This window comes from Theropithecus gelada, chromosome 3 (assembly GCF_003255815.1).
Source record: "Theropithecus gelada isolate Dixy chromosome 3, Tgel_1.0, whole genome shotgun sequence".
Classification (NCBI taxonomy): Eukaryota; Metazoa; Chordata; class Mammalia; order Primates; family Cercopithecidae; genus Theropithecus; species Theropithecus gelada.
This window is the reverse complement of record NC_037670.1, coordinates 89356024-89376987: the sequence shown is the minus strand read 5'-3', so window position 1 is coordinate 89376987 and position 20964 is coordinate 89356024. Positions and strand designations below refer to the sequence as shown.

General features: G+C 44.4%; 1 protein-coding gene across 3 annotated transcripts in view; it reads right to left on the bottom strand.

The window, feature by feature from the left end:
• The window catches only part of IGF2BP3 (insulin like growth factor 2 mRNA binding protein 3), a 156262-nt gene extending 142409 nt beyond the window's left edge, over positions 1–13853 (bottom strand). For all 3 annotated transcript variants that reach the window (XM_025378424.1, XM_025378423.1, XM_025378426.1), the window contains exons 1-2: positions 13264–13853; positions 11812–11872 (exon numbers count right to left, since the gene is read on the bottom strand). In XM_025378424.1, coding sequence (XP_025234209.1) covers positions 11812–11872; positions 13264–13438 — 236 coding nt within the window. In that variant the 5' untranslated portion in view covers positions 13439–13853. The remainder of the gene's footprint in view (positions 1–11811; positions 11873–13263) is intronic.
• Between the last annotated feature and the right edge of the window lie 7111 nt (positions 13854–20964).

Here is a 20964-nt window from a genome sequence, read left to right as displayed (position 1 = left end):
AAATGGGCAGACTTCTCAGAGTTAGCACATCTATGATAGAAGAGTGTGTTCCTACAATTATATAGTCCTCCATGTTTGATGAGACAGTTCTTAATCAAATGGTCTCACTGCACACTTCATTGAAAGAAGCACTTTGTTGTCAAAATTACAACTAATCATGTCAACATAAGAAATTTAGTTCTGGGGCCAGGCACAGTGGATCACGCCCTTAATCCCAGCACTTTGGGAGGCTAAGGCGGGGAGATCATGAGGTCAAAAGATCGAGACCATCCTGGCCAACCAACATGGTGAAACCCCATCTCTACTAAAAATACAAAAATTAGCTGGGTGTAGTGGCACATGCCTGTAGTCGCAGTTACTTGGGAGGCTGAGGCAGGAGAATCCCTTGAACCCGGGAGGCAGAGGTTGCAGTGAGCCAAGATCACACCACTGCACTCCAGCCCAGGGGACAAAGCAAGATTCGTCTCAAAAAAAAAAAAAAAAAAAAGAAAAAAAGAAAAGAAAAAAAACAAAACCGAAATTTAGTTTTAGGTTTTGCAGAGTGCTTTCAAATTTAAATGTCCACATATTTTGACATAACAATTCCTAGTTTAAGAATTTATGTTATAAAAATTCTCAACCAGGGGCTGGGCATGGTGGCTCACTCAGGTAATCTTAACACTTTGGGAGGCTAAGGCAGGAGGATCACTTGAGGTCAGCAGTTCGAGACCAGCCTGGCCAACATGGCAAAACTCCATCTCTACCAAAAAATATAAAAATTAGCCGGGCGTGGTGGCACACACCTGTAATCCCAGCTGCTCAGGAGGCTGAAGCATGAGAATCCCTTGAACCCAGCAGGCGGAGATTTCAGTGAACAGAGATCACACCACTGCACTCCAGCCTGGGCGAGACCAAGACTCTGTCTCAAAAAAAAAAAAAAAAAAGTACAAACTTCTCAACCAGAAGTCTGATGGCATACACGTAAGTACACTTGAATAAAGTTACTATGAAAAGGATGGCTAAATTATTGCACACCTATGTTGAACAATGCATCTGTTGGTTAAAAAAGAGAACTATTTGTACCTACATTGAAGATTCTTCAGGATACATTATTTAGTAAAAGCAAAAATTATAAACAGTATGATTTCATTATTATATTCAAAGATGTTTGTGGACACGTGCATAGAGCTTCTAGAAAATATACAACCAGTGGTAAGTAAGCCCTGGGAACTACTAGAGAGAGTGAGGACTGAAAAACATTTTTTACATTTTATGTATTTTTGAATTAATCTGAATGTGCACATATATAAAAATTATCAATCTGTTTAATATTTATACAGTCTGTTGTATCTATGTTGTATCTGAACAAAAAAGGTAATACATGCTCATTGTAAATTAAAAACACACCACCCACAGATTATTACTTGAGTCCACATCCCAAGAGAGAACAAAGATCTTCCATGTTTCTGTTATCACCAACAAATCTAATCTACATCCATCCAGCTTCCCCATCTGAATCTCAAGGAGAAAAATACAGCGGCTTCCATTGGAATGACTACTGGGTGACGCTGTATTCATCCTTTACACACATTGTCCGACAGGATCCTATGAAGCATCACTTCCATTCTAACCTCCCAAGACCTCAAATTCCTCATCCTCAAACTACATCATACATTTAGTAAGTGGAGCTGGAAATCAAGCCCAGATCTAGACCTCACATCCCACAAAACAAGCCCAGATCCAGACCTCATATCCCACATCCTCCTGGCTTTTCCCTTGGTTCAACAAGGACACATATGGCAAGCACCCAGTCTCCTCATCGCGAGGTTTCAGCACAGTTTCTCCTCCTACTCTCCTGATCCTCAGCAGTATCTTACATTCAAGACATTTTTTTCTGCAAGTCAGGGTCATACCAAATTTGATAACAAGCTGAGACAGACAGACACCGTGGACTCCACTCCAGATACCTCTACCTCTTGCAATCTAAGTACACATCCCCAGGAACCACAATCAGCCTCCTGAGACAAAGCCGTGACATCTACCTCTCTATGCCCTCTGTCCTAACCTCCTATCCTTAGGTCCCTCTTCAACTTCTCTGCAATCCGCTTACATTATGATGAAGCTACTAAAAAACACATTGAAACAAAAAAAGTCTCATTTTTCTGTCTTAAAACAGGATATCCAAATGTTTTTATTCTATAATAAGCCCCAGAGAGCAGACTACCTGTATACTAGTCTTTTTCCTAAAGAAAGAAGATAAATCAACCCTTCAAAAAAGCCAAAAGAGATTTCCGTACTTAGAGAAGGCAAGAAATAGGACATCTCTGCTCTGACTTGCCACTGCAAACACGATTGGGCTCCTGTGCAAGCTACTTTGAGTATGTGGACAACTTAAATGGGAGGGATGAAGTCAGGCAGAGTTGTAGCACCTGGTAATGGGCTCCCGTGATTATCTGGAGGGCCTCGGGCAGGTAGATTCTCCCAGGGTTCTATGGAGAATCCTTGGTAAAGCATCTATTGTGCTATTTCATTTTTATAAGTTTTCCTTTCTTATAATATTTAAATACATCCTGGAAGTAGTACTCTATTGATCAAAAGACTTGCATAGCCAGCAGGAAAGTCTCGAAAGGAGTTATTCAGAACAAGTCACCTATCTCAAAATCAACTGATCTAACATATCACCCAATTTTTGATTAATGGTTTTGGTCACAAGACAGGATTCATAATTGGGGAAGCATGCTACTTTGCCTACGACCACTTTTTTTTTAGTGTAAAAATGAAGGAATTTAGTTCCTCCCAAAAGATTTCCAGTATTTCTTTTAGCAAAAGTTTTATGAACAAAATGGAAGGAATACTTAATTTATGCTAGTGTCCTAAAATAATCATGATAAAGGTATTTTAAACCTGGCTCATACCCATAAACGTTTTGGCCAAGAGTTTCAACCTCTGCTTGTCAAATCACGCATTTAGTCCACCATATAGAAGAACTGGACTTGGGGCTGGGTGCAGAGACTCACGCCTGTAATTCCAGCACTGTGGGAGGCCGAGGCAGGCAAATCACAAGGTCAGGAGTTTGAGACCAGCCTGGCCAACATGGTGAAACCCCATCTTTACTAAAAATAAAAAAATTAGCCGGGTGTGGTAGTGTGCGCCTGTAATCCCAGCTACTCAGGAGGCTGAGGCAGGAGAATCACTTGAACCTGGGAGGAGGAGGTTGCAGTGAGCTGACATCGTACCATTGTACTTCAGCCTGAGCAACAAAAAAAGACTCTGACTCAAAAAAAAAAAAAAAAAAAAAAGAAGAAGAAGAAGAACTGGACTTGGTCTACACTCTTTTGGAACCTAAGATAGGTTCAGACAATTTCCCCAATGTTATGTTAATAAGAAAGCAGGATGACTTTGTAAGAAAGTGAAGGCCAGGCACAGTGGTTCACATCTGTAATCTCAGCACTTTGGGAGGCCGAAGTGGGAGGACTGCTTGAGCCAAGGAGTTCAAGACTAACCTGAGTAACACAGCAAGACCTCGTCTATACTAAAAATTTTTTTTAAAAATTAGCCAGGCGAGGTGGCATGTGCCTATAGGTGCCTGTAGTCTACACCTGTGATCACTGTACTCCAGCCTGGGCAACAGAGCAAGACCCTGTCTCAAAAAAAAAAAAAAAAGTGAGCTCACACTCACCAGAAATGTTAAAAAGTACAAGAGTAGATCAACTGGCCAGGGGCGGTGGCTCACATCTGTAATCCCAGCACTTTGGGAGGCTGAGGTGAGCAGATTACCTTAGGTCACGAGTTCGAGACCAACCTGGCTAACATGGTGAAACACTGTCTCTACTAAATATGCAAAAAAAATCAGCCAGGTGTAGTGGCGGGTGTCTGTAATCCCAGCTACTCAGGAGGCTGAGGCAGGAGAATCGAATTCAGGAGGCAGAGGCTGCAAGTGAGCCAAGATCGCCATTGCACTCCAGCCTGGGCGACAAGAGTGAAACTCCATCTCAAAAAAAAAAGAATAGATCAATTGTCATTTGTCACAAACAAGCCTTGTCCATTGAGTCAGAGGATCTACCAAGGAGATTCTTACATCTCTAACAGATACATAAATACTCAGATATTTCTAGAAACTAAGAAAATGCCAGGTACGCTGGCTCACGCCTGTAATGCCAGCACTTTGGGAGGCCGAGACAGGCAGATCACCTGAGGTCAGGGGTTCAAGACCATTCTGGCCAACGTGGTAAAACCCGTCTCCACTAAAAACTACAAAAATCAACTGGGCATGGTGGCACACACCTGTAGTCCCAGCTACTCGGGAGGCTGCAGCAGGAGAATCTCTTGAACCCAGGAGGGGGAGTGAGCCAAGATCACACCACTGCACTCCAGCCTGGCAACAGAGCAAGACTCTGTCTCAAGAAAATAAATAAATAAAAAAACTAATGAACAAAAATTGAATAAATGAATTCTGAAAGAAAGGTTATATCCTAGGTTGCTCCAAAATTTGTAATCTTTCTCCTTCTATTTACAGCAGAGCCAGAAGGCCGAGATTTACCACCACCCCCACTCACTTATTCATCCATCTACATCACTCTCAGTGGTATTCTACACAGCTGATTACACCCTCCTTCTCCACAGGCTTTCTTCATTTATCTTCTAGAAACAGTTTGCCCTGCTTGCTTTCTTCTGCTCAACTGTCCTTCCTCACCCTCCTTTGCTGGTCTCTCCTTCATCCTAGAGCCATAGGCTCAGTCCCTTGATGATCGTGTCCAATTCCATGGTTTCAAATGCCACAAGCTAATGAAGTCCCCAAATGTCACTTCTATGTCCTATCTCCCCCCGTGCTCCAAATTGATATATCTGCCTACTAACCTTCTTCACTTAAATTTCTAGTATTAGAAACACCATATCAAAACCAAAGTTCCTGTTTTCTACCCAAGAATCTGCTCCTCTCCCAATATTCTCCATTTTGGTAAATGGCACCATCTTCCACCCAGTTGCTCTGGCCAAAAAAAATCTTGTCATTCTTCACGTTTCTCATACACCTCAGCTAATCCATCAGCAAATCCTGTTGGCTGTTCCTTATGGCTACACAGAGCATAGCTACTACTCATTACCTCCAAAGCTAATAACATCATCGCCTGCCAGAATATTACAACAGTGCTAAATGCAATTTTCAGGTATTTTCTGTTCCAAGCATTTTGAAACCACACTTCCTTCAACTTGTGGAAGATGACATACAAAGATAGCCACCATCAATTCCTCCCTCTTGGTACATGCATGCCACTCTACCAACTAAAGATGGAGTTTATTTCCACATCTCCCCTGAATCTGAGCTGGCCTGATGACTTGCCTTAATCAATAGAATGGGACAGAAGTAATGTGCCAATTCTGAGCCCAGCCTTTAAGAAGACTAGCAGTTTCCATTTTCACTTAGGGTAAAATTAGTCAACTGTGCCAGGAAAAAAAAAACTCCAGCTTCTTCTGAACAATAAGATACCATTTGGAGAAAGGTTACAAGGATGGCCAGTTACATCAGCAGAGCTTCCCTGGTCCTTTTACCCCAGTTTAGTAAGGGACCTGAGTGATACATGTGGATCAGAAACCACCACCTAACAGCCACAGAATGAGAAAGAATAAATTGTTCTGAGCCACTAAGTTTTGGGGTGGTTTGTTTACGCAGCAACAGATAACTGATATACCATGACCACAAGAGAATCAGCTTCCTAAACAACTAATGATAATGCAATAATGCCAGACATTCTAAAGACTTAGGCTCCTTTCAGCTTATAGTTCAATAGATTCCTCTAAGAATATTTCTTTTTTTTTTTTTTTTGAGAGAGAGAGTCTCCCTCTGTCACCCAGGCTGGAGTGCAGTGGCGCGATCTTGGCTCACTGCAAGCTCCACCTCCCGGGTTCAAGCCATTCTCGTGCCTCAGCCTCCCGAGTAGCTGGAACTACAGGCGCCCGCCACCACACCTGGCAAATTTTTTGTAGTTTTAGTAGAGACGGGGTTTCACCATGTTAGTCAGGATGGTCTGGATCTCCTGACCTCGTGATCCGCCCGCCTCGGCCTTTCAAAGTGCTGGGATTACAGGCGTGAGCCACCGCACCTGGCCCAAGAATATTTCTACAATAACTTTAAACTATTTCCTAATCAAGTTAAGTGGTCTCAGGATAATTCTCTAAAATATCTATAATTTACGTACTATGTATTCCCCTTCAGGGCAATAAAGTTCACATAATATGTCAATATTTATAACTGTGTTTATTTACCAATACTGAATACTTGCCAAACAGCAATTTCAGACCATGATAAATTACACCCTTAATTTTAATGGAACACTCAAAACTACGGATGCTTGCCACCAGCCTTCAAGCAAAATCCTCGCAGTCCAAGCCAATTTGTAACATCAGAATTATGGGGCTGAGATCTTAACTAAGAATACCAATCCTACCCCTTGGTCATTGCTACCACACTGCCACCTCCTGTCTTATGACTCTGGAAGCCTGAATCAGAGGCAACAGTCAATAAAGGAAACTCAGCTAAGAATAGCACAGCTAACCATCTCGTCTTTCCGCCTCTCCTTCCTCCCAGACCAAACCAACCGCCAGAGTTACTGAATGGCTAACTCACACCTTCCAAAAATTAGTTATTGCTAGAAAAGTTGCTGCCTGGATGCTGCTAAAAACAATTATAATGGAGTCACTTCAAATACATGAAGGTAGTTCGACAGCTTCACTTTAACACAAAATCCCAATCCTATAACCACACATTAACTAAACTGGTGTCGCTCATAGGAGTTTCAAAGCATGGCAAAGATCATTTCCCCCTTGCTGACTGCATGAAAGAGGTACACAGGCAAAAACAACAGAGCTACAGAAAAAAAATTTTAAGTCAAGCTCCTTACAGGAAAAACCCCAGATCTCTCTAATTCCAAAAGATATTTTTAAGCCTTAGCTGATAACCTATTTATTTTGAGCACAATGGCAAAACCTCAGAACAAAATACTATATGCCCCTTGTAGTTTATCATAATGGCATCTGGCCTGAACAGAGAATGTAACTGATCACACAAATCAAAGGGAAAGCCAGAAACAGAAGCCAAGATTCTCAATTTCCACTGGCTCCAGGCACATGTCATGTTTCCATAACATCTTCCTCAGGGTTACTGCGGACAGCCACACAGTAGAAGCTACTCATCAACATGCATCTAATTTTTTTAAAAACTCTTATCAAAACCAAAGTAAGAAATCTTTCAAACTCTCTCAATTTGTTTTGAGAAAATATGAAATCAGGAAAAAAATCTTTTCAGCTACAACCACTTAGGCAATCCCACACTGATCTTAAACTGAGCACTCTAAAGATAACCCAGTTTATAATCATTTAACCAGCCAAGAAAGCTTCCTAACATTCAGAACCTCAAGTCTCTGCATGTGTGAGAAACTTTCCCGAATCACACGATTCACCTGAGCCACACACTGATAAGGAAGGAGTACCACTGATATTCATACCTGTGTTTAGATGTTCTATATTAAAAACAGCTTTTATTGTCCTAGGACTTTGAAGTCGGAGGCAGCATAGAAGGGTCATGTGCCCTGGCTAATGGGCACGTTGCTGGTCCTGACACTAGCCTATTCTATCCTTAACACCTATTAAAATGCAACACTAGCTTTTAAATAGCCACTTAAAGTAAGATACATTTAAAACCCCAATGACTTTTATAAGTTCTACCCAATTTACATGTTAAACAGGAGACTAATATGGAAATAAGTTCTTCACTTTCTTTTTTGCATTTTCCCCCAATTTTACTGTGGTAAAAACACATAAAATTTACCATCTTAATCACTTTTAAGAGTACAATTAAATGGTGTTAAATACATTCATAGTGTTGGGCAACTATCACTGTTTTTTTTTTTTAAGTAAACAAAAAAGAACGTTTGAGCTTAGGCACCATAGTCCGTTTTAAAAGATCTTACCCTAAGTTAGCCCGGCATGAAGGCGCGTGCCTGTAATCCCAACTACTAGCAGGGCTGAGGCAGGAGGATCACTTGAACCTGGGAGGCAGAGGTTGCAGTGAGCTGAGATCATGCCACTGCACTCCAGCCTGGGCAACAGAGCGAGACTCTGAGGGGGGAAAAAAATCCTACCCTAAAAGGAAGAAAAAAATAAAGGATCCTGCCTAGAAAAATATTAACTATAATATCCTATTTTTTTCCTCCTTTCTTCAAATGTATTTGTTGCTACACATAATCCTAAACAATGCCAACAGCTAAATCGTGAGGAAGTTTCATAAAAATATGCTTAGGTTCTTCATCACATAGGAAGCAGCAACAAAAAGGTTAGGTTCTGAAAAACTGAACTTATGAAAAATTATTTTTATAATTTAAAAAAGTCAAGGAAATTGAACTAAAACCACCATCCCCTCAGTTCTCCAGTGTCAGCAATTTTCCTCTTCCCTCTCCCATGCCCAACAGCCCACAACATAACAAAAAAGGACATCAGTGCTATTTACATAATCACATAGGGGCACAAACAAGGCCCCACAGGATACCAGCAGCTCTTCCAACCAAACTCAGATACAACATTTCCAAGTACCAACTATTTTCCATACCCACCCTTACCTCCAAAGTGGAGGGAAAAAAGTTGAGCCTATACTTCGGAGTCGAAGTCTTCATGTTCTATAGCTTTTACATTTAGAATAGAAAGTGCAACACTATCACAGATATCCAGTGCAATCTTCTCTTTAGTCCAGATGCAGGAGACTTCAATGTCTGTAAAGTAACTGCTATAATCTTCCCCAACTGAGGGGTATCTGAATGCAGAAAAGCCACATTCCTTCCACATTCCCTTGAGACCTCAGTAATTGGGAGCTAAGCGTGGTCTGAACCAAATTCAACCTTACTCCTTCCTGAAAGGGTCCCCCCGCCCAGCTCCATTGGAAGTCAAAGCTAACCCAGCCTGCCAAGCCTCCAATCACCTCCTGGGCCTGCTCCCCTATTTAGTCAGCGCAAGCCCATTCATCCATCTCAGCGTGCATTCTCCAGCACCAGGTTCCTGACATGCCTTGTATATCAAGTATAAAGGTCACTGGTGCACATGTGGGTGTGCCTGCCTCAGATGCCCACATGATGATGGGATGGAATGAAATGACTGCTAAGCAGAAAGAACTCCACCCTCAAGTCCAGCAGGCTTGGCAAGGATTGGTTTGTGGCATTCAACTATCAGAGCAACCCCCATCAGTCAGTACAACCTCTTGACCTTCCCTTAGGTGCTGGGCATGTTGTCACCCTGATGCCTTCTCTGTCTGCTTCCAAAGCCTCTGAAAATGGTGGAATAGTCCAGATATGAGAAACTGCATCACAGCTCCAAGGGTCAGTTAAAATAATTGTAACATAGATTTCCAGGGGCAGAGGAAAAAAGTTTTGTTTTTGTTTTTGAGGTGGAGTTTCACTCTTGCTCAGGCTGGAGTGAAGTGGCACCATGGCTCACTGCAACCTCCACCTCCCTGGTTCAAGCAATTCTCCTGCCTCAGCCTCCTGAGTAGCTGGGTGGGATTATAGGCACCCCCTAACACGCCCGGCTAATTTTTGTATTTTTAGTAGAGACAGGATTTCACCATGTTGACCAGGCTGGTCTCGAACTCCTGACCTCAGGCAATCCACCCACCTTGGCCTCCCAAAGTGCTGAGATTACAGGCAGGAGCCACCACGCCCGGCCAAAGGCTCTACTTTTAAGACATTTCAACACAAGCAAGGAACATGACTGTTCTATCAGTAAAAGAAATCTCCAGTGTTCTCATCCCTGTTTACTTCGTTAGTAAGATAGTACTGTATCACTTAAAATCCTGAGCATTTTAATGCTAGTGAAAAATGAACTTAAAAATGTAATCTACATTATTAATAAACGGAAGATACATTGCTAAATACTTGCTGTCACTGGTGACACCTTACCTTATGTGCTTTCCTAAAGAGGAACTCCTGTTTATTATAAAGTAACAAGTAACTAAGTATATATATGCTTTTGGACTAAGCAAAAGCCTTTAGGAATAAAACAGGCCGTTGTTACCAGGTAATGTTTTTAAATTAATCCCCTACACCTGGGGAGAAATTCCCATCAGTTAGCAAAAGAAAAGCAGCAGGGGAAGGCACAGTCATCTGTATTTACATGTAGCTTAATGAATTGTAAAAATCCAAAACATTTAATTTTTAAATTTAGAAACTCCCAAAAGTTAAAATGCCAGTACTTGAGGCACAACCATTTGCTTATTTATTCAACATTTTAACAAAATTAAGACACACTGACCAAACATAATAACAACTAGAATTCGCAAAATGTGCTTATGTTTTTTTCCTAACTAATTCAGGCTATGGCTTTAAGCTTCTTTTTAGGGGAATATAACTTCTCCCTCGATTTTCAATTCTTGTTAAACCAAGCTCAATTTATATGAAAGTAATGTGACCCCTACCAAAGTTCCCAATTAGAACAATCTATCCAGTCACTCAAATCCCTTTCAATTATCTTAGTGAAATTTAAGCATGAGAACAAGAAAAATCCAAACCAACTCATCCTTAAAAACAAGATTTGTGAAAATGCTTTGCCTGGGAAGACAGCTGGAATCTACACAGGCATATAGATGACATGTTTTGTAGCCATCTATTTCTGCACAGCACCAGTGAAATGCATAGCAAACTCTCCTGCTCTCCAGCACACACACACTCTCACCACTATCTAACCAGATACACGCAGTCCTGATTTAAATTAACTTTCAGCTTATTGTTTGGCTCAGGTTGGGAGTTGGGGGGATGGGAGAGGGGCAGGCAGAAACCCTAACCCCATCTTGCAAAACCCAGAAAGGCTTAGAGGCCCACCCCGGTGCGACTGGGAGGCAGCAGTGCCTTTCCAACTGGAGTTAGAGCCGGAACCTATGGTGTGAGTTGGCTGAAGGTTTTAAAAAATAAAACAAAACAAAAAAATAGAGCCGGAATCTGGCCGGCTCTAGCGAAAGGAAAGGAGTCTCCACTGCTCCAAAAGGCTTCATAAGAAAAAGAAAAAGGGAAACAGCCATGTCTCCAAAATGCTTCAGAGGCTAAAACAATCTGCAAACATTCTGTAAAGGGACATACTACACACATGATCTCGGAGACGAGAAATCCCCCTCCTTAAGTGGCACAAAATCTTCCTGTCTTCATCATTTGGTGGTTGTAAGCAAAAATGTACCCAGGAGAAGTGGGGTGGAAAGCGGGGAGACAAAGGTGCTGACTGCAAGAACCTGTAGAACTTTGGAATGACTCAAAGGCACTTCTGGGCCGGAGAGGCCCCGGCGTTTACGCACGCGTTCCAATACCCCTGGCGAGCTCACAGGGCAGAGGCAAATTCCTCTCCAGTCGGCCGCGCCCACGGCCTCCCAAATCCGGACAGAAAGGCGCGCCCCCCGCGTTTCCGCAGCTGGTTTCGCCTTTCTTGCTCCTGGAGGGGTAGGGGAATCATCCGCTGCTTCCCAAGTCCTGCAGAGTACCCCCCGAAACTGCTTGTTTCGACCCATTTCCCGTAGGAGCAATTAGACCCGCTCTGACCGAGGACATTCAGCTGTGAGCTTCCGAGAGATTTTGTAACCAATAACCATAATCCCGCGGCAGAGGCCACAGACAAGCTTTCAATTCCTACCCAGCATCATCAACACACACACACACCCCCACCATAAACTTAAAAGCAAGGGGAAAAGACCAGAACACCACGCCACACCGCAGCCGGGTAAGCACCAAAGGACAAGAAGTTCTCAGCTGAGTCTCTCCACCCAATAACGGAGTGAGAACAGAATCGGGGGAAACAGAAGCAGCAGCTCACCTTTGCCTTTTTGGGACCGAGTGCTCAACTTCTATGGGTTTCCCGTGCAGTTCTATTTTACCTGCGGACACACAAGAAGTGAGAGACGGTCGGCCGAGTTCAGCGGCTCTCCCTGCCCGAAAGACCCGCACAGCCCAACTGGCGACACAAATGGCCTCCTGAGGCCCCCGAAGGGTCCCCGAGACCCGGACGCGGCTCCAGACGGAGGGAGAAGCCGACCCCCTCGGGCGGCGTGGGCATTTAACTCGCAGATGGTTGAGGAGCAGGGTCCGCTGACGGGCCCACTACTTGGGTATCAGTCCAGTCCCCAAAGCCTCCCCCACCCACCCCTGGGGGCCACCAACACGAAGCCCGCAAGAGGGACACGGCCCATCCTCTCACCGCCCTGGAGACGCTCCACAGGACAGACTCGGGGCAGGGGGCTCCCCTGGCTTTCTTCAGGAGGGGGCGCCCTGGCTCTGCCCTCTGCTTCAGCCCAACCCGCCGGGAACACTCAGCAGTGGGCTTGGGGAGGACAAGGAGTGGCGGGAAAGGGTCGGGGACGGCAGGGGAGAGCCAGAACGGGAGAACTGGCAGAGGCGCAGCTCGGCTCAGGCTGAACCAAGAGCGAAGGACTGCGAGGCGCCCGCACCACGTCTGAGTTGATTAAAAGGGAAGCCGAAAAGCACGGGGCTCCCATGGGGACCCCAGCGCAGCCTTCCCCCGGGCGTCCCGCCCCGCCCGGCACCGTCCCTCGCCCTGGCGGAGCCATACCCGGAGGCCGCAGCCCCGCGCCAGGGCCCGGAGAGCGGCGGGCGGCCCGGTGCGTGGCGGCGACTCCCTTCCAGGCGACCAGCCGCCCCCGCCCACCTGCCCCTATCGCTCGTCGGACCGGGGGAGGTGGAACGGGGAAACCGGGCACACTCTCTCCTCCCGCAGGGTGGGGAGGAAGCGCGGGGCCGCCTGTGCGAGGCACCAGCCCCGCGGTCTCACTCGGCAGCAAGGTTGAGGCCACTTTCCGTTCTCCACGGCCGGGGTTTCGGGGCGCAGCACAGACAGCGCCGTAAATAACGACCGAGGAAAGCAGGAAGGAATGAGACACAGGCGGGCATTCTAGCTCGGCCCCCGAGGCCCAGCGTGCCGGGGCCTGGAGCACGCGCCTGGGCCCGGGCGGGGCGCCGGGGGAGCGCGCCTCCCCCAGCCCCGCGCCCCCCTTAGCCAGCGCCGGGGCTTTCTTGACAGCGCGTCCGCCCTCACCCAACAAACCCCGGCCGGGGAAGCAGAGCCGCGGGCTGGAGTGGGAGCCGAAGCTGAGGAGAGCCCCGGCCCCCACGCGCGTGGGTGTGGGCGCTGAGGCCTCACCCCCGCTCCCCCAGCGCGCCGGGCCTGGGGCCCGCGGAGCCACCCCGGTGGGTCTGGGCGGGCGGTGCAGGGCTGGGGCGAGAGCCCGGGTGGGGCCAGGCCCGGGCCCACCTGAAAGCGCCTCGATGGCCTTGAGGGCCCAGCTCTCGTCCGGGCAGTCCACGAACGCGTAGCCAGTCTTCACCAGGAAGGGTCCCGACACCGGGATCTTGGCGTCCTTGAAGATACTTTCTAGGTCCGAGGGGGCGGCGTTGTCGCTGAGGTTTCCGATATACAGTTTGTTCATTGTGAAGAGTGGTTGTTTAAAAAAAAATTAACGAGAAAAACGAAAAATTAAAACCACCCACGGTGATGGATGGATCCAGCTGGTTTTGTTCCCCTCGTCTTCTCGCCTTTAAAATACACAAACACAGTAAGAACCAAGCACAAGAATGAGGAGCGAAAAATCAGATCCGAGGCTTGTTTTTCCTTGTCTAGATATGTTTTAAAAGAGAAAGAAAAGAAAAAGCCTAGCTACAACCCAAACGCATCCACCAGTCTTCCTAAGTCTGAGAAGGAGGCGGGATTAGCAAGAGAAAGGAGGAGGAGGAGGGGAAAAAACTACTTTTTGTCTCTTCCTCCCCAACCCCTTTGGCTTCGGCCAGCGGACTGTGAAAATATCACACTACGTGAGGCAGGCGCCGCCTCCCCATAAAAAACCCAGAAGGGTGACTGGCAGGAGGGAGGGGAGAGGAGGAGGAGGAGGGATGAAGGCGCAGGAGGCGGAAAAAATCCGCTCCGAGTGTCCGGCTTTTTGAATGAGCCACGTGTTCAAACTACAAATCAACGTCTCACGTGAGGAATCCCAGAGCCTCAATTAGAGTGGGTTTCGGAGAAAAAAAAAAAGCGAGCGAGAGGAAGAGGGGGAGGGGAAACGAGATTGGGAGAGGGACCCTGAGAAGGGGGAGGAGGAAGAGGGAAAATGCTAAAGGAACCGCAGCCGGCACCGAGGGGAGCGCGGCGCGGGGCGCTGACGGTCACAACTCGAGTTTGGAAAGGGTTATCTGGTCTGGGCGGATCCTGGGAGGGAGGGCTGGAATACTGATTTTTTTTTTTTTTTTTTTTTTTAATTGAGGAAATGGGTAGAGGTACTAACAGGCAATTCCTCAGCTCTAGTTACCGTAGTTTTAATCATTCGATTTTTCAAAATAGGTTATTAACAACAAAACCAGAGTCACAATCTCGAACTCGCCTGGTGGCTTTAATGGCATTAGAAGTGTAACCCCAGCAAAGCCGCAGGCACGTTTCTAAGGCTGGCAGGGACGGAAACGATGCGAGGAGGGGTGGGGGACTGGGTGAAGGGGGCAAGGGGTAGTGGCAAGACAGGCGGGCGACGCACCCCACCCTGTGCGCCCTTCTCGGGCCCCGGGCACCCCGCGAGTGGGGGCGGCCCGGGCCCGGGGCGGTGGGGGATGGGAGCCCGCAGCGTCCTGGGCGGGTGTCTGGGCGACACCTCCTCCGCCTCCGCCTGCGCTCGCGGTGGCTCTCGGCTTCGCGTTTGCCATTGGTTGCGCGATTCAGAAAAGGCTCCAGGATAAATGAGGCCGGGGGCGGGCTTGGCCACTGGTGGGGGAGGGGAGTGCAGGGGCGGAGGTTTCTAGCTAGGGGCTGGGGTCGTCGGGGACCTGGGCCGCTGGAGGAGAGAAGTCAAAGTGGGAGAAGTCGGTACTTAAAGGGAAATCCTCTCTTCCTGTAGTTTTTAAAGGGGGAGGAGTGGAGCAGGCTGGTACTTTTATTTAATTAATTTTAGTTGGAGAACTTGAGACTTAAAATTGGAAGACCGTCCTGCGTTACCCCTAGGTGGGATTCGTATTTGAAAAACTGTTCGAGCCTCTTTCTGCCTCTTTTCTGCCTACATTTGGCCATGAGAGCCATACATAATTTTCTCTATATGTAATGAGTACAATGGTGGTTGTCGGAGGAGGATTTGGGCCCGGTGGAGCCTTTGTGGGCCAACAAAATGTGAACTGGAGACGAGCAATACGGAAACGAAGGCAGTGCTGGGGTTCTAGTGGAAATCTCCAAGTGTCGTTTAATGATTGTGTACTCCACTCAAAGGTTTCATTTGCACTAGATAGTTGTGTTTTTAACAGGTATATTTTTAACAGGTATTCTATGGAAAAGATATAAAATGCTAATTTTTTAAGTGAAATAAATTCTATATAACATGAAAATATAGACAAGAATCTTTAATGACGGTACTCTTACTGGTAGAAAAAAGGTATCCTGAATAGAGGAAATATTGTGATTTACGCTGGAAACATCTTCGGAAATTGATAAAAGCTTCTCTGTCAAAACCGTTGTTAGCATTTTAAAATGTGTATTTTTCATTTAAAAGATGAATGGTAGATTTAAACATGGGAATTACTGCATGATATAAAGAGTATTTACATTTTGTCTTTTAAAGGGAACTTACTTTGTAATTTTGTGTTAAGGAACCGGAAGGTGTCAGATCATCCATTTTAAATGCAACTGTTCTTTCTTACAGGTTTTTCTTTCCTGCCAAGCGAATCCAACATTTTAAACGTAAACACACTTTCACAATATTTCATTCACGTTTAATGAAATGTTGTTACTTTATAAAATAGGGGGACAGACGTCTTTTTGTGTTACAATATTTGGAACTGAATTAAGAGCTCAGCCTTGAAAGAACGTTTTGGTAAAATTTCTCTAAGTTTATGGTTAGGTTTAACTTTTTTAAAGCTATTTTTTTAAAAAAGAGAACTTCAGTTCTAAAAAAGAAATGTATTCTTTCTTTTGGCTTCTGTGGTATGCAAAATGTAAATATCAAAAATTATGGATTTATTTTAAATGTACCTGTTGTAGAAAAGCCATTTGGAGAAATGTTCTTCATTCATTCATTTGGTAATATTTGCACTTCTCAGTATCACTGTAAATTTTACAACCTGTTGATCATTTAACTTTTAGTAATTTTTCATAAAAACAAATTGTGTGTGTTCAGTTTGCTTCCAAAATCAATTGAACCATGGCTTCTGGGTTAACTGTATTTGCTCTTACTAAAACTGAGACCTAAGGAAATATCTACTTCTAAAGCATGGAATAAATTGTTTATTTTCCATAAATACTAGTCCATGCTTGTCTGGCACTATCAAACAAATCTTAACAGCTGGAATTTAAAACAAGTGTATGTTTTGATGAAATATGTTCCTGGGACTCCTGTTAACCTAATCTGTGTATTATTGTAACAAACTGGATAGTCCATCTAGGACCTTAAAAACATACATGAGTAATATAAGCTCAGACATCAAAGAGAGGTAGATGCAGTCCACTCCACTTCCAGTCTCCAATCATTTAAGGGCTGAGTCAAAAGATCTTAGGTAGTTTTCTTGCACTAGCACTTCAAGTACAAAGATACCTTTGGTGAATTTTCAAGAATGAATATAAAATTAATTTAACTTCGAGGTTTTTTTAAATGAATCTCACACAAATTAACTGGCTATAGGCTACTTCAGCTTCTTCCTGAAGCAGTTGTAGCTCCTAATTAATGTGAACTCCACGAAGAAAGAACTCCCACCTTGTGTGTGCTCTGGGATGCGGCTGAGTCTTTCCAATTGCAGTCTGTTTACTCTTTGGACAGCTGCATCTCCTCCTTATCTGCTGAACTGAGGACTGTACAAATGTTTCTTTTGGGTCAGCATAATATTAAAGCATAGCTATGTTTAGAAGGCCAGTTACCGTTGCTGTACCCACACGTCAGGGGCAAAGGCTGAGTGGGCAGATGGGGGGAAGGGGCTGACACCCCTCCTCATGCCCGACTTGGGACCAGCCTGGAGTCTCAAGCCGAATCCCCTCACGCGGGTGGGCACACAATGCCTGGCGTGTCGCTTGGGCCTCCTCGGAGGTGCTTTAACAGGCTCTTGCGCTTTTGAACGGCCCTCCTGGACTCTGATCTGTTTAAACCAGAGGCGTAGTAAGTGGTAACCTGGATCTGCCCTCTCCCTGGAAGCTGCCTGCATATATCTTATTGTTTAAAATAAATAAAAATGGTGCCCCGGGAGAGAAGATGGGGTTGTTTCCTTTTTCCTCTGGCTCTGCCCTGAGAAAGAGGGCGGGATCCTCACAGCTCAACACTGGGGAGGGTCTTTCGTCGGCCGCCGGCTCGCCTCGGAGGGCCTGGACCACTGGACCGCCTTTCCCGGGGCCCTACCGCGGGACTGCGGGCTTCTGGGTCCTCCTGGGACTGCGTCCGTATGTGCGGAGCCGTGTGGCTGGGGCCCTCGCCGCGCCACCCCACCTGAGTCCGCCCGCCAGCGCGGGGACGCACCGGGCAGCGTGGGTTTGGCGATTCTCCCGCACCTCCGGTCTCAGTTGCGTGTGTGCGCGAGGGATTCCGTGGGGCTCAGAGATGCTTGGTACCCACTGGGTAGAATCCCTCGCCGAGCCCTGCGGGTCTGCCCGGGGTGGGGCGGGCCGTGAGACTGGCGCGCAAAAGCGGGTACAAGGCGGGGCTCCCGCGCTCCCCGGGGCCGGCTTGCCGAGTCCAAGTTGAGCAACCGGCGTCGAGAGAGACACCGCCCCTGCTGCGGGCGGGGGCCTCTCCTCGCTCCCGATTGGCTGACGGGGGGAGCCTATCGCCGTGGGCCGCCTCCGCCAGAGCGGTTTGCTGGTTTCCATTCATTGGCCCCGGAGCCGCCCCTGGATTTCCATCTTTTGTGGCGCGAAAATAACCCTTTGCTCCCTCGTTGGTTTTGTCGAGGTTGAGAGGTGGGATTGTGTTCCCCTCTGCTCGCTCTCGTTTTTCCTGCCCTTTAACTGCTCGCCCCCAGCCCCAACCCCCAAGGAGGAAAGAGGGAGGTAACGCTGAGGAAGGGTGGAAAGCAGTTCTGCGTCCGTGGGTGGAGCCCGCCCCTTGGCTGACCGCATGGTGCCCGCACGGTCCCCTCCCTTCCCCCAACGTCCAGCGCCCGGAGGTTCTGGATTTGCGCCATGCTCAGCAGCTGGAGTCACATCTTCGTTTCCCTGCCCATTTCCAACATCTTAGAGTTTATACGTCCTTTTTTAACTTAAAACAACTACAACCAAATGTGTTCTCAGGTACCTGAACTTTTCTGGGCTTCTAGAGTAATCGACTCGCCCTGCCCCCTCCCTTCCTAAACCCCTTTGTGGTCCACAGGGTTGTTTTAAGCAAAATCAAACAACCCCTCCAAAAAAAGCAAACGAAAAATTCCGGGTAAAATCAACTATGCTGAGACCACGTTTTCGTTGAAGCTGCCCTAAGACCAATGAAGCTGAGACCGACCTTCAAGGATTAACGATTTCTGTAGCTGAAATGTTCCAATTTTACTGACGTTTGGTGGAGACGGTGAGAAAAAATAAATATGAATTTGACTTGGAAAAGCACAAAACAAACGAAATAATCATATTTAATTTGATTAACTGAAAAGGCAAACAGCCACAATGGTGTATACTAGGTGCTGGTGTCTTTGGTGAGTTTGTAATTATATACATAAATTGCTGTTGGTTTCATCAGAAATACAGATCAGAACTCTGGCTATGACAAAAAAAGAAGGAAGTATAAATTTGTTTGGTATATCTAATTTCATAACAGACTTTACTAACCTTTAATTATCTGGAGAAAAGGAAATGTACCAGTTAAGAATATAAATTAATTTGTTTGCAGATAATTGTTCATTTTTTGTCTTGACAAAATACTCGATTTGGTTAAAAACGGTAAAATGATAATTCTTCAGTAAATATTTAAAACTTTGAGAGGATTGGTTTAAATCAGAGAGTTCAAAGATTTTCTGTGTTGTTTACTCTTAGTGATGTTACATCCTGTGATGTTACATCTTCCTCTAAGTGCTTTTGAAAAAATTATTAGTTCTGTTAGTCTCTAAAAACTAAAGTAACATAAATTGCCATGTACCAAAATTTTAAAACAAATTTTAACAACTGAATTGGTTAGTAAAGAAAAACTACTTTAAAATAGAAGTAATCATTAAACATATTTTATTTACATTTATATAATTCAACTACATGTCACTAATGTGGTTGATAGTATTTTTGAACTTGTCATGTAAAATTATTCATCAGAAACATTAGAATAACTTAGAAATGGTTTGAGTTGAATAAATTAATTAAAACTTAAGGACTGAATTTGTAGTATGCTAAAGATTATAGAGTTAATAATTTAGATAATCCTTTATCACCTAAGAAATTTAAATTATGAAAATAAGATTGTGAAATGATTCTAGGTTGGAATTTATATATTCAGTTATTTTTTATTTTGGAAATGATACAGTAGAAAACTATTGAGGAATTTATTAGAGAAAATTGTAATTGTAAAAATAAAAAAAGTCAAAATTAATCATTTAGACAAGCCAAAACTCTAAAACCTGGGATATTTTTTAATGTTTTGTCAAAATCAAAGATTTATACAATCAGTATTTTAAAAAAACAAACAAAAAACTGTTCTGTTTGACAGAAACTGGTTTTTTAAATTTTCAACTCCTGAGTCAGGAATTGGAATTTTTATCTGGTAAACATTATCCATAGTTGTTAAAGTAGTAGATAAGCATGAGTACTTTTATTGGAATTATATCCTGTATTAATACTACTTCACTTAGGTGAAAACTTTAAAATACTCTTTCTTCTGGAGGAGGGGTGGGAAGGATGAGACCTTCTCTGAAGACTCTTTGGTGATTAGTGTGTACATATGTGTTTGCAGACCAGCCATAGAAAACAGGGTAGGCGTTTGTTTATAGGGGGAGGGGTCTGGGGAAACTGGAAAGATTTGGGTATTTAATCTTGTTTATTGGTTGCAACTCATTTATCCTGCAGGTTTCCTTGCTCAGTGTGGAAGGAAGAGGGTAGAGAGAGAATGTATTAACTAATGGTGTAAAATGGGAAAGTAATCCATGCATGAAATCCCACTGGAAAGAACAATAAAAACCTACTCTCCCCACTAAAATAATCTGAAAACGAAGCACATGCTGAGGTTATAGCTAGTTTTCAGCACTCTCTAACACCTACATTTAAAAGACACATGCTAGGTTGCTGTGTTCATATTTGGACCCTTTGTTTTCTTGACCATTTCTATTCCAGAAACTCATTCCAAACATCTCAGAAATTAAAGGTTCTTTAATAAAACAGCAGATCTCATGACATATATTTAGGTACAAATTAACTCTTTCTAGTCTATCTTTAAGGTAAATTGATTAATGCCTCATGCTATCTATAAATGTAAAGTTAATTTTTAGATGTACTGAGGCAGAATAAATTTTACAATTCCTTACTTGCAAGATGATGATAGATCATTACCATTTCCATTTGGATTCATTAAAATTCATTCCTTCTTGATTTTAGTTTACATTTTGGTCCTAAGCTATTCTCTAGCATGATGATCCTAGCTTTAAAGAGGGAAACAGCAGGCTAAGTGAGGGGTTTCTGTTTTTTGTTTCTATTTCAAAATATCTCAGCTGAAGTTCATAAAGAATCTGAGAGCATAAGATATAGTAGAGAAAAACAAAACTTAATCATCTTTCTAAAAATCTATACTGTAAAAAAATTTCTCCTGAAATTCATGCCTAACATGCTTCTATTGAAAGATTGACTTTTTTTTAATAGAGGATTGTTTAAATATAAACACATGTATATTCTTAATCTGTGTATATTCTTAATCCCCAGTGTGATTGTTGGCACTATCACATTGGGGATTAAAAATATACAGAGAGAGAGAGAAAATTTTTCTTGCTTTTTCTCAACTGACTTAAATTTAGTGATCAATTATTTCTAAGTTGACAGTACTAGTGC